Source organism: Elephantulus edwardii, unplaced genomic scaffold, assembly GCF_000299155.1.
Source record: "Elephantulus edwardii isolate Elephantulus edwardi_28Jun2011 unplaced genomic scaffold, EleEdw1.0 scaffold00237, whole genome shotgun sequence".
Classification (NCBI taxonomy): domain Eukaryota; kingdom Metazoa; phylum Chordata; class Mammalia; order Macroscelidea; family Macroscelididae; genus Elephantulus; species Elephantulus edwardii.
This window is the reverse complement of record NW_006399987.1, coordinates 1,717,999-1,729,571: the sequence shown is the minus strand read 5'-3', so window position 1 is coordinate 1,729,571 and position 11,573 is coordinate 1,717,999. Positions and strand designations below refer to the sequence as shown.

General features: G+C 48.9%; 1 protein-coding gene across 1 annotated transcript in view; it reads left to right on the top strand.

Moving 5' to 3' along the window:
- COL5A3 (collagen, type V, alpha 3) overlaps positions 1 to 3,829 on the top strand; it is a 55,025-nt gene extending 51,196 nt beyond the window's left edge. Inside the window, exons 65-67 of the mRNA XM_006898760.1 lie at positions 1,245 to 1,313; positions 3,360 to 3,599; positions 3,683 to 3,829. Of these exons, the coding sequence (XP_006898822.1) occupies positions 1,245 to 1,313; positions 3,360 to 3,599; positions 3,683 to 3,829 (456 nt within the window). The remainder of the gene's footprint in view (positions 1 to 1,244; positions 1,314 to 3,359; positions 3,600 to 3,682) is intronic.
- The last annotated feature ends 7,744 nt before the right edge of the window (positions 3,830 to 11,573 follow it).

Sequence of the window (11,573 nt, the reverse complement as noted above, 5' to 3'; positions counted from 1 at the left end):
CACACACACACACACACACACACAAATAATTTAAGTATAATCCTTCCTTTCACTGACATTTATTGAGTGCCTGCTGTGTGCCAGGAGCTATCTGAAGCATTGGGTTCTTCTTGTTGTGTACCATGGAGTTGGAACCAACCCATAGCTGACCCTCCAGCAGGTTTTCAGAGACAGTTAATTGCACAAGAGGAGATTGCCCATCTTTCTCATGTGAAGCAGCTAGTGGACTCGAACTGCCTACCTTTGAATTGGCAGCTCGACTCCTTACCACTGAAGCTGGCAGAGCTCCCTTGAAGCACTGGGTAGAGCAGAGAACCAAAGACAAAATCTCTATTCTCATTCTCTCATTGCCAGTGGGGAGACAAACACGACACACTAGTGATGAAGTCAATCTTGTCAATATGACTGGTAAAGCACAGCAGTGCTTCTGGGTGCCAGGTCTGGCCACGCCAAGCACTTGCCCACAGGGACCGATGGAGCTGAACCACCTGAAGGTGGTGGCTCTCTCCCCATTGCCCAGGTGGGGACACTGGGCCAGCTTCTGAGTCCTGGCCTAATGCACCAGCTCCGCCTTGCTCTTTGATAAGCCCCACTTGTCCCCCAGCTGCAGGCTCAGGACCAGACCACATGTGCCCCTGATGTTAGACGTCATCGATTCACACCCTGCAGCAGAATCAGTGCCTGGCCCTCGGCCACCTCACAATTGTGGCTGCGTTCGAACCTGTTATTGCAGCCTCTGTGTGAATCTGTCTTGTTGAGGGTCGTCTTTTTTGCTTACCCTTCTCCAGAGAGAGGTCCCCCTGATAACGTCTTAAAATACATGTGAGCTTCTGAGTATTCTGGCTGGACCTTTTCCAAGACCACATTGTTGTTGTTGTTGTGAGGTGCTGTCAGGCCAAGTATGATTCACAGTAACCTTATGAGCAACAGATCTAAACCCTGCCTCTCCTGTGTCATCCTCACAACCTCCGACACACTCAAGTCCATGGCCGCAGGCACTGTGTCAACCCACCTGGTTGAGGGTCTTCTTCTCCTTCGCTGCCCCTCTACCTTCCCAAGCATGATGTCTGTCTTCAAGGAATAGTCTCTCCTAGCAACATGCCCTCAGTATGTGAGATGAAGCTTCACCGTCTTTGTTCCCAAGAGTAGACCACAAGGTCCCTAATTATCCCCAGGGGCTCTATTACCGTACCCTGAGCCGGGCTTGGTGGGTGTCTGCTTTAGTGACCCTCTCCCCTCCCCAGGTGAAGCTGGCCTCCTGGTCCAAGGAAAAACCAGGAAATTGGTACAGCACATTCCGCAGAGGGAAGAAGGTGAGTCACCGGAGTCAGGTGGGAGAAATAGTATGAAAATGAGTGGGAGCTGCCAAGGGGCTCAGAGTGTTGATGTGAACAAGACAGACTGGCCGCTGCTGCCCTCACGGCCATGCATGGTGGAGACTGTGGGGCCTGAGATGGTTATTAGCCAATTGCCATTCAGAATGCTGGTGCCCCAATGGCGAAAGCACAGCACATGGTGGAAATCCAGAGAGTGCCTGGAAGGCCCCTGAAGATCTTCTGCTGGAGGATTTGAGTTGGCAAGTTGGGAGAACAAGAAAAAGTATCGTAGGCAGAGGGAACAGCATATGCCAAAGCCCTGGAGGTTAGGAGGTGTATGTGGCTGGAGAGGAGGCTGCCGAAATGGATGAAGGTCAGGTCATGAAAGACTTGTGGGCAAGAGGGAGTCATGCGGCGTGTCTAAACACTCAGGTCAGATCTCTTTGTGTTAGACAAACTCACCAGGGGCTAGTGTGGGCAGTGACCTGCGGCCATGACCCCTGGAGGGAGGCTAGTGTGCTGGTCTAGGAGACTGAAAGGGGATGTGGATTGAGGCAGGTGCTGTGAGATAGAGAGGAAGTCATGTCTAGGAGGTCAGGTCAGCAGGACTTGATAATCAATTAGCTGGAAGTAAGAAAGGGTTAAAGGTGATGCTCAGGTGTCTGGCTTAGGAAACAGTGGGTGAAGGTGCTCTCTGAAATGTGGAAATGAGGGAAAGAACAGATTTGCATGTGGGAATATTGAATTTTGTTTGAGATTTGTTTCTTTAACATATATTTATATGCTAAATAAGGGGATGAAGTAGCAACTACGACAGTTTCTGACTTCATGAAGGTGATAGTCTACGGAGAGAGTCTAACAATAATCCAGAAAACAAATAAAGCTGTATTAGTACATGAGAAGGTGTCTCGGTTTGAGTTCCCCCCAAGCAGACTTTGAGATAAGATTGCAAGTTAGTTTATCTGGAAGGCAATTCCAGAAAATCTCACTTGGGGAAAGTAGAAGTGATATAGGGAAGAGAAAAAAAAAGTGAAAAAGAAATGTTATTCAGCCAATTACCTCAAATCAATTACGTTCTAATAATTTGTATCTGATCCAATATAACCAAAATATTGTTTTATCAAGATATAATCAATAGAAAGGCTTATTGAGATATTTTAGTTGTTTTTAACATCAGTTTTTCAAAATGGGGTGCACATTTTGCATTTATAGCCCGTCTCAACTCAGATTATGAGTTTCATTGGAAATGCTTGATTTATTTTTAGATTTAATAAAACCTTGACATGGAAAAATAGATTCACATACCCAAGTTGTTTCAAGCTGATCACTGGCTTGAGGCTCAGTTATTACTCACAAATTAAATAAAGGGGAGGGGAGACTCAGTACCCAGTCATTCTGGCTACATTTTTAAGTGCTCAGTGGTATATGTGGCTGGTGGCTGCCATATTGGATATGTAGATATAAGGAGCTCTGATGGCCTAGTGGGGAAGGAATTGTGCTGCCAACCCAAAGGCATGTAGTTTGAATCCACCAACTGCTCTGCAGGAGCAAGATGGGCAGTCTCCTTCTGTGCAATTTACTGTCTCTGAACGCCTGCTGAAGGGTCAGCTATGAGTTGATTCCAACTCAATGGCATACAACCACAATAAGAAGTAGAAGATATAGAACATTCAGGAGATGGTTCACTGTACTGATTGGGCATATGAGAGAGTGATTCGAGTTAGAGGTGAAATTGTGAGTTCTGTGTCTAGATGAAGATGTTAAAGGCCATCTGGAGATGGTGGGATAAGATTTGAGTAGTCACAGGAGCCAGCCTGGAGATCCACTGGTTAAGGAGGGAGCGGAGAAGGTGTGAAGACCGCTCCTCAGATTCTGCCAGGGATGCAGAGTTCTGGGCAGCTGGCTTGCTTGGCTGTTCCCAACAAATTCACAGGGGCGATGCTGTGACAGGTCTACCAGTGCATGGAGAGTCTACGAGGTGAGTCCCTTAGAAAGAGTTGGGGCTAATGAACACCCCACCTCCCTGTGTTGTGCCAACCCTAGTTCTCCTATGTGGATGCTGATGGGGCCCCCGTGAACGTGGTTCAGCTGACCTTCCTGAAGTTGCTAAGTGCCACAGCCCGCCAGAGCTTCACCTACTCCTGCCAGAATGCGGCCGCCTGGCTGGACGAAGCTGCCGGTGACCACGGTCGCTCCCTCCGCTTCCTGGGGGCCAACGGGGAGGAGCTGTCCTTTAACCAGACGGCCGCAGTCACCATCAGTGTCCCTTATGATGGCTGTCGGGTAAGAGGGAGAGACAGGGCTCAGAGGGGACGGGAGGGCTCGGCTGACTCTCGTGACTCACCGCCCTGTCTCTCCCTGGACAGCTCCGGAAAGGCCAAGCGAAGACCCTCTTGGAGTTCAGCTCTTCACGAGCGGGGTTCCTGCCCCTATGGGATGTGGCAGCTACTGACTTTGGCCAGACAAACCAGAAGTTTGGCTTTGAGCTGGGCCCTGTCTGCTTTAGCAGCTAAGAATTTGGGGAGTGGGAGGGACAGTGGAAGGAGCCCCCAACGGGGCATACTTGGTGCTGAGGCTTCCAAGCCATCGTATTTATCGTCTCCTGATTGGAACCAGGAGGTCTGTTCAGCATGGTCGAAAAATGTGTTCTTTTTCCATTGCAGAAGGCTGGGAGCTGGACCTTCCTGGCCCGAGGGTCCAGCTCCTTGCCCCAGGTGGCAGAACTGTAACCCAGTTCCTTTGGCCCCTCTATTCCCCCACAGCCCTCGACTCCTCGTCCCTAAGCCCCTGTGCAAGGACTTCCTAAGTCATAACTCAGAGCTGAGGATTGCCCCCTCCCCAGGCCCACCTCCCCATTCCCATCAGTGCCCTCAACACCCTTTGGTGCTACCCTCCCCCATAGTTAAGCACTGGACGTCTCCCGATCCCATCCCCCAAGGCTGAGACCCCCCCCCCACCTTTGTTCATTCCGGTTCCCAGACGGGTCCACAGGAAAGGGACTGAAGTCAGACGACAGAGGGAAGTGGGACTTCTTTTGGCTGCGTTGGGGCTCCTTCGACTGCCTTGGCCCAGCTCTGGATACTCCTCCGTCTCCCCAAGCCCACCTTGCTATGCCAGGTGGTTTGGGAACCAGGACGGTGGAGATGAATCAGGATCCTATTGGTGCTGCCCTATTTATACCTGGGTTTGTTTTGAAAGGGTATATCCCCTCTGTTGTATATTTAATCTGCTTCCTCCTTAGGGAGGGCTGGATACAGGGAGATAATTCCAGCATCCCTCCGCTCCCGGGCCATCAGGCATAATTGGCATCTCAAGTCTGAGAATAAACCAGGGAACTGTGTCCTTGTCTCTGTCTGCGTCTGTCTGTCGTCTGGTGATGCCCATATTTCTCCCAGGATCTGACTGTCTCACCTCAGGGATTTGCCACTACCTGTCTCAGCTGGTCAGGTAACCTTTGGTGGAAGGAGCTCTGTTGTTGTTAAGTGCCGTTGAGTTGTAAGCGACTCATAGCAACCCTATGAATGAAAGTCCTCAACACTTGCGTGACATTCATCCTTTCTCCAGGTTCATAGGGTTTCTGGAGGCAAGCTATTAGGGACGTGGATGCCACTCCTGCTTCCAAGCTTGTTTTAGTGGGGGAGCTCCACCAAACACTGTCTGCCATGGGTAACCATTAACGCATTTGACACATCAGTGTCACAGTGTTCAGCTTCACAGCCACTATGAGGTACCTCTGTACGGCAAGTGGACACACCGGGGCTACACCACCTAGAAGAATGTTCTCCTCCAGGCTCAAGAAGTCCATCCAGCTGACACTGAGACTCAGGAGAGACACTCATCCTTATCCTCCAGGCATGGCCAGACATTTCAGTATTTTGCAATTTCGGCACGCCCAAACACTGGCAAGTTCTGGGCCAGAGACCTCTAATTCATCTAGCAAGTCCACTCTGCGGCCACCCACGTGGGGCCAAAAGAAAGCCACAAACGCCCCAACGTTACCTACTTGCCTCTCCACCAGGCTCAAGAGAGCAAAAGAACTCTAAAAGGTCAATTATAATGGGATTCACTGGAGATGGTGGGCTTGTTTATAAGTTGGGTTGTTATTGGAGACGCTGAAACTAGTCAGCAATCCGTGCTGCTTTTGACTGACGCTAGGGTCTCTGATTGGGCTGAGGGGCTGCATCAAAAGGCAGCCTTGGCTTTAGATTAATGGCTTGGGGGCAAAAGGATTTGGGTGGCAAATAAGGAAGTGAGTTAAGAATACCAATGAGGGCTTTTAAAAATGGGGATTTCTCTCGGCCACCTTTTATCTTAATTGGTTGCTTCTTCTTCGTTCCTCATCCTGTGCTGGCTTCTGCCAACCCAGATATAGATTTGGGCCTCCTTTCCTTTTAATTCCATCCTCATACATCCTTAATGCAGGAACGCATGTGATAATACCAACATGATATATCCTTTCCCTCTTTCTGTGTGTACGTGCTGGAGTTTACACTTTCCTGCCTTCCCAGCAGTTAGGCTGGGACCATGTGGTTGAACCCTGGCCAGTGGGCTGTGGGTGATTATAAGTTCCCTTGCATGACCCTTTGTTCTCTTTTGTCTCTTCACCTGGTGATTTTGGGGATCACCAGTGTTAGATGGGGGTGTCATACATGGAACAAGAAAAGGGCCTGAGTCCTTGTTCACAGGAATGCTGCCCAGGAGACCTCCATGTTGGAGGTTATGTTATTCTGATATGACCAAGAAATGACTTCTTTCAAGTCTCTGAGATTCTTAGGGTTGTTTGTTTCAGCAGCTATTATTATAAGCAGGAACGGCATCCACTTCCTAAACAACATGCCTCTGGAAACTCTATGAACTTGGATAAATGTCGATAGTTATAGAAAGGCTTCAGTTCGTAGGGTTGCTGTGAGTCATGCTCGACTCGAAGGCAATCAACAACAACAACAACAATAATATGGTGAATCCAACATTTATCAAAAGTTGACATGTAACTGGGCATGTCTCATTGCAGGAAAATCAACGAATTAAAATGCAACACGAATATTCTCCTCCCACGTCCCCCACCATGAACTTCTCCCCAGATTCTAAGTTGTGATCTCCCCACCATCTGCTGCCTCTTTTCTTCTCCCTCCCACCCCCCGAGAGATCTCCTTGCCCGCTCTCCCCATCTCCTTCCTCCAAGACTGTTTCTATTTAAATCAACTTCCACTCACTTTCTTATGAAGGAGCAAACTTTTGTTCTGCTCTCTCCCTGGAGCCCAGATAGACTGATGGGCAGCAGCCATCATGCCCACCCTGAGTCATGGTGACCTTGTGTACAACAAGCGGATCCAGCCGTTGCGCAGCCAGCCTTCCGCCATGGTAACAATTGTCAGGACGTGCACTCCCATCACTGCAGCTCTCATGCCAACCGCCTCGCTGAGGACGTTCCTCAGCCTCTGTGGCCTCGGCTTCACCAAACATGATGTCTTCTTCTAGTGATTCACCCTTCCCGCCCACAGCCAATGACTCGAACAATGTTCTGTTGCGATCTGGAAAGTTTCCACTGGCTAATTTTCACTAATTACATCACTAAGTCTTTTCTGCCTGATATATCTGAATCTGGAAGTACCACTGAAACCCATCTACCATGGTGCCCCTTTCTGGTGGTTTAAACACCAGTGGCGTAGCTTCCAGAGCTTAGGTGGCCTAGTGGCAAGAAGCTGCACTGCAATCCTGAGGGCACACAGTTCAAGTCTACCAGCTGCTCCGTGGGACAAGGATGGACAATCTCCTCCCCTGCAATTAGCTGCCTCTGAAAACCCACTGGAGAATCAGCTATGGGTCAGTTCTGACTCGACAGTACATAACAACTACAATGATAGCAGCAGCCTAGCTTCCGGTATCATAGGAAGACACAAGCCACCACAGTAGAACACACTTGCAGATGAATGGAGGATAGTGAGACTAGTTAAAATTTACGGACATCTACATGTCAGGCACTGTCCATCCAGTGTTTTATCTGGACATTTATTTGATGCTCATATAAACTTTCTAAAGTACTGAAGTGCAATGATGTCAGTCTGAAGACTAAGGTGCACCTGATACATGCCATGGTCTTTGCAATCACTTGCTATGCATCAGAGAGCTGGACAATGACTAGGGAGGATAGAAGGAGAATTGATGCCTTTGAGCGGTGGTGCTGGAGAAAAGTATTGAATACACCATGGACTGCTAAGAAAATGAACAGGTTTGTCCTGGAGAGGGTTAAACCAGGCTGCTCCTTGGAAGCAAGGATTCTGAAGCTTTGTCTGACATACTTTGGGCATGTTGCAAGGAGGGACTAGTCCCTGGAGAGGGACGTCATGCTTGGGAGGGTGGAGGGACAGAGAAGGAGGGGCAGGCCTTCGATGAGGTGGATTGATTTAGTGACTGAGGTGATGGGGTGTGTCGGAGATAGTGAAATTGGCAGAGGACAGGGCAGAGTTTAGGGCTGTTGTACGTAGGGCCGGTAAGAGTCACAGGCAACTCGAGGGCACATAACAACAACATATAACCTTCAAGGGAACTCTGGTAGCATAATTCGTTGGACTTGCACTTTTAACCCATAGATGGGCAGCCTCTATCCTGTGAGATTTACAATCTCGGAAACCTGCTGGAGGCTCAGCTAGGAGTTGGCTCCAACTTGATGGCAGTAAAGTGAGGGCAACACCCATCGTTCATTGACGTTAGGTGCCATTGAGTCGACTACGACTCATAGCGACCCTATGAGCAACAGATGTGAACCTGTCCTATCCTGAGTCATCCTCACAATTTCTGATGCACTCAAGGCCACTGATGCTGTCACTGTGTCAGTCCTCCTGGTCGAGAATCTTCCTCTCCTTTGTCATCCCTCCGCCTTTCCAAGCATGATGTCCGTCTTCAAGGACTAGCTTCTCCTAGCAACATGCCCAGAGTGTGTGAGATGAAGCTCCATTATCTTTTCTTCCAAGGAGACCTCTGGCTGCACCCTCTACAAGACATAGCTGTTTGTCCTCTTGGCAATCCTTAGAATAATCATTGCTTTTCTTCAACACCACAACTCAAAGGCGCCAATCTTCTTCCGTCATCTTTATTGACTGCCCAACTCTCAAATGCATAACAAGTGATTGAAAAGACCATGACCGCAAGCAACAAATGCTGGCGAGGTTGTGGAGAAACTGGAACCCTTATTCACTGTTGGTGGGAGTGTAAAATGGTGCAACCACTGTGGAAGGCGGTATGGTGCTTTCTCAAAAAGTTGCAAATAGAGATACCATTTGACCCAGAAATTCCACTACTGGGAATATACCCTGAAGAGACCATAACTGACATCCAAGCAGATATATGCACACCCATGTTTATTACGGCTTTGTTCATAATAGCAAGGAATTGGAAACAACCTAAGTGCCCATCAACAAACAAATGGATAGAGAAGCTGTGGTATATACACACAATGGAATACTACGCTACATTGAAAAACAAGGAACTCATGTAATATTATTAAAAATGGGTGACCCTGGAGGACATTATGCTAAGTGATATATCTCAGTCACAAAAAGACAAATACTGCATGGTGCTACTGTTGTAAAACAGGACTGACCTCGGGGCTGGGGAGAGACTGAGAAAGATGGGTTCAATAATGTATACTGCATTGAAACAGATGAGGGAGAAAACTGTTTAAAAGATATATGTTATTAGGTATGTTTTTCATGACAGGAGTCCAGAGCGAAGGCTACATGGTGGAATGGACCGGAGGGAGGGTTAGTAAAACAATGAAAGAATTTTTCTTTTACTTTTCCAAGAGAGTAGTGTACTGGGGGGAGAGTTAGGAGGGGAGAAACGTGCAACAACGAATGAATGGAAATCCAAAGTCTGTAAATTTTTACTGAAATTAATAATAATACATTTAAATAAAACAAAAAATAAAAAATAAGCAGTAAGGTGAGCCTGAAACAAACAAACAGACCATGACCTTAATCAGGCACACCTTAGTTCCCAAGCTGACATCATTGCTTCTCAATAATTTGGAGAGATCCCTCATCACAGACTTTTCCAGTGTAGCACGTCTCCTGGTCTCCTGACTGCTGGTACCAACTGCATTGACTGTGGATCCAAGTAAGAGAAAAGCCACTGACAGTCCCAGTCTTTTCTCCATCTCTGCGTGATGTTGCCTGTTGGTTGCATCAACGACCATTGAGGAAGGTGCTAAAAGGTAGAAAGTGATGCAGTCCATGAACAAATTTTGCAGTGCAAAACTCCGCCTTCTCTTTTCAGAGAAGATTTGCTGTTTGGTTGGTTTTTTTAAAAAAATCACTATATGGCGGAGGCTAGGATTTTGAAGCTCCATCTCACATACTTTGGGCATGTTGCCAGGAGAGACTGATCCTTAGAGAAGGACATCGTGCTTGGCAGGGGGGAGGGCCAGTGCAGAAAAGGAAGACCCTAGATGAGACGGGTTGACACAATGACACAAAGGGGGAAGACATGTCAGAGACAGTGAGATTGGTTCAGGATAGGGCAGGGTTCAGAGCTATTGTGCATGGGGTCACTGTGAGTCATAGCCGAATAGAGGGCAGATAACAACAACAACATTGTGTCTTCAGCGAAGGTTTTATGCAGCAGTAAAGATTCTCACTCAATAATTTCTGCACACGTTGTTTCAGTGATACTAGTTGCCTTCATTTTAAAAAAATTACCTCCCTGAGCAATTTACAAATATGGGGCCCCGGGAGGAAGCCAATTGCGTCTCCTGCTGCCAGTGGTTTTAGCTAGTCCTGCCACTGGTAGCGACGTCCGTAGGGTGTTGCTCCACTAACCCAAAGGTCCTGCTTCTCTGCGGGTTCGAATCCACCTGTGGCTCCTCGAGACAAAGATGGGCATTTTCTTCCCCTGCGAGTACGGGGCAAGGGGTCAGCTTAGAGTCACTTTGCACACCACAACAAGGAGCAGGCGAGAAGGAAGCTTGGTGGCCCCGTGCGTCATGTACTGGGCTGGCTGCTAACAGATAGGTCTCCAGTGAGTCCCACAGCCGGAGAGAGGTGGGCAGCGCGCCCTTCCCATATCATTTACAGCCCCTTATGGAGGGCTGCTGAACTGACTCAGTGAGCCCTGCCAGCAGTAGGTGACTCTACCCTCCTCCAGAACTGCCTTTTGATGGGAGTAGGGGAGGAGCAGTTAATGAATAATTTAATGAGGACTCTTTAATTAGCCCAAAAGCTCGTTTAAGAATTAGAAACTTGGCTGCGCTAAATTAAAGGCTAATTGACAAAGGTGTGAGCAGGGACTCCTGGGCCTGGCTGGCCTGGCTCCCCTGTGTGTGCAGCGTCTCGCCAGCGCCTGGGCCGCTTCTGGGAAACCCCCCAGCTGATTTGCATATTCAGTGGCCATAATTAATCACACTGCCGGCGCTTCCAGAGCAATTACCCATCCCCACTGTTCAGGGCTGGGGGCGGGGTGAGGCTGGCTCCAGAGAAGGTTGGGGGGAAGGTGGGGGAAGCGGGATTGTACACAGACACCCACCAGTGAGGGGGATACTCAAACCCAGATGCACAAACCACAGAATGGACCCTCAGAATCAGAGCCTTGTAGGGACACACACACACACACACACACACACACACACACACACGAGAGCACGAGGTCACCCTCCTCCCAACACCCACAGCTGCCTGGTCTAGACACGCATTCAATGCATTCCTGCAGACTCAGCTGGATTCAGACCAGCAGACACATGATGGGCACATAGCTGGGCACATGGACGGACAGACAGACAGACACGCACACATACACAATTGTGCTCACAGGCCACATCTCAGAGGGACCCTGTGGCCACGCACAGTTCTCTTGTCTCCCAGGGTCTGGCACCTGCTGACATTTCAGGCTCACAGTCCCACGCAGAGAGGACACCACCAGGTGGGCTCCAGACACAGGCCTACTTAGCCAGATCATGGTGTATCGAGACCTCCCGCCCCCCCACCATCTGTGTCACTCCGCAGGTACTTTATTGAGCACTTACTGTGTGCCAGGCTCCGTTAGGGGCTCTGCGGATTCACCCCCAGAAGCAATCCAAAAACCTCATTGTTGTCTGGCTGATTTAAATCCAGACTCCTAGTGACCCTCTTGGGCTTAGTCACATGGCCCTGCAGGGTCATCTTTACCTAGTGTGTTTGTTGTTGTGTGCTGTCGAGTTGGAACCGACCCATAGCTGATCCTCCAGCGGGTTTTCAGAAGCAGTTAATCACACAGGAGGAGATTGCT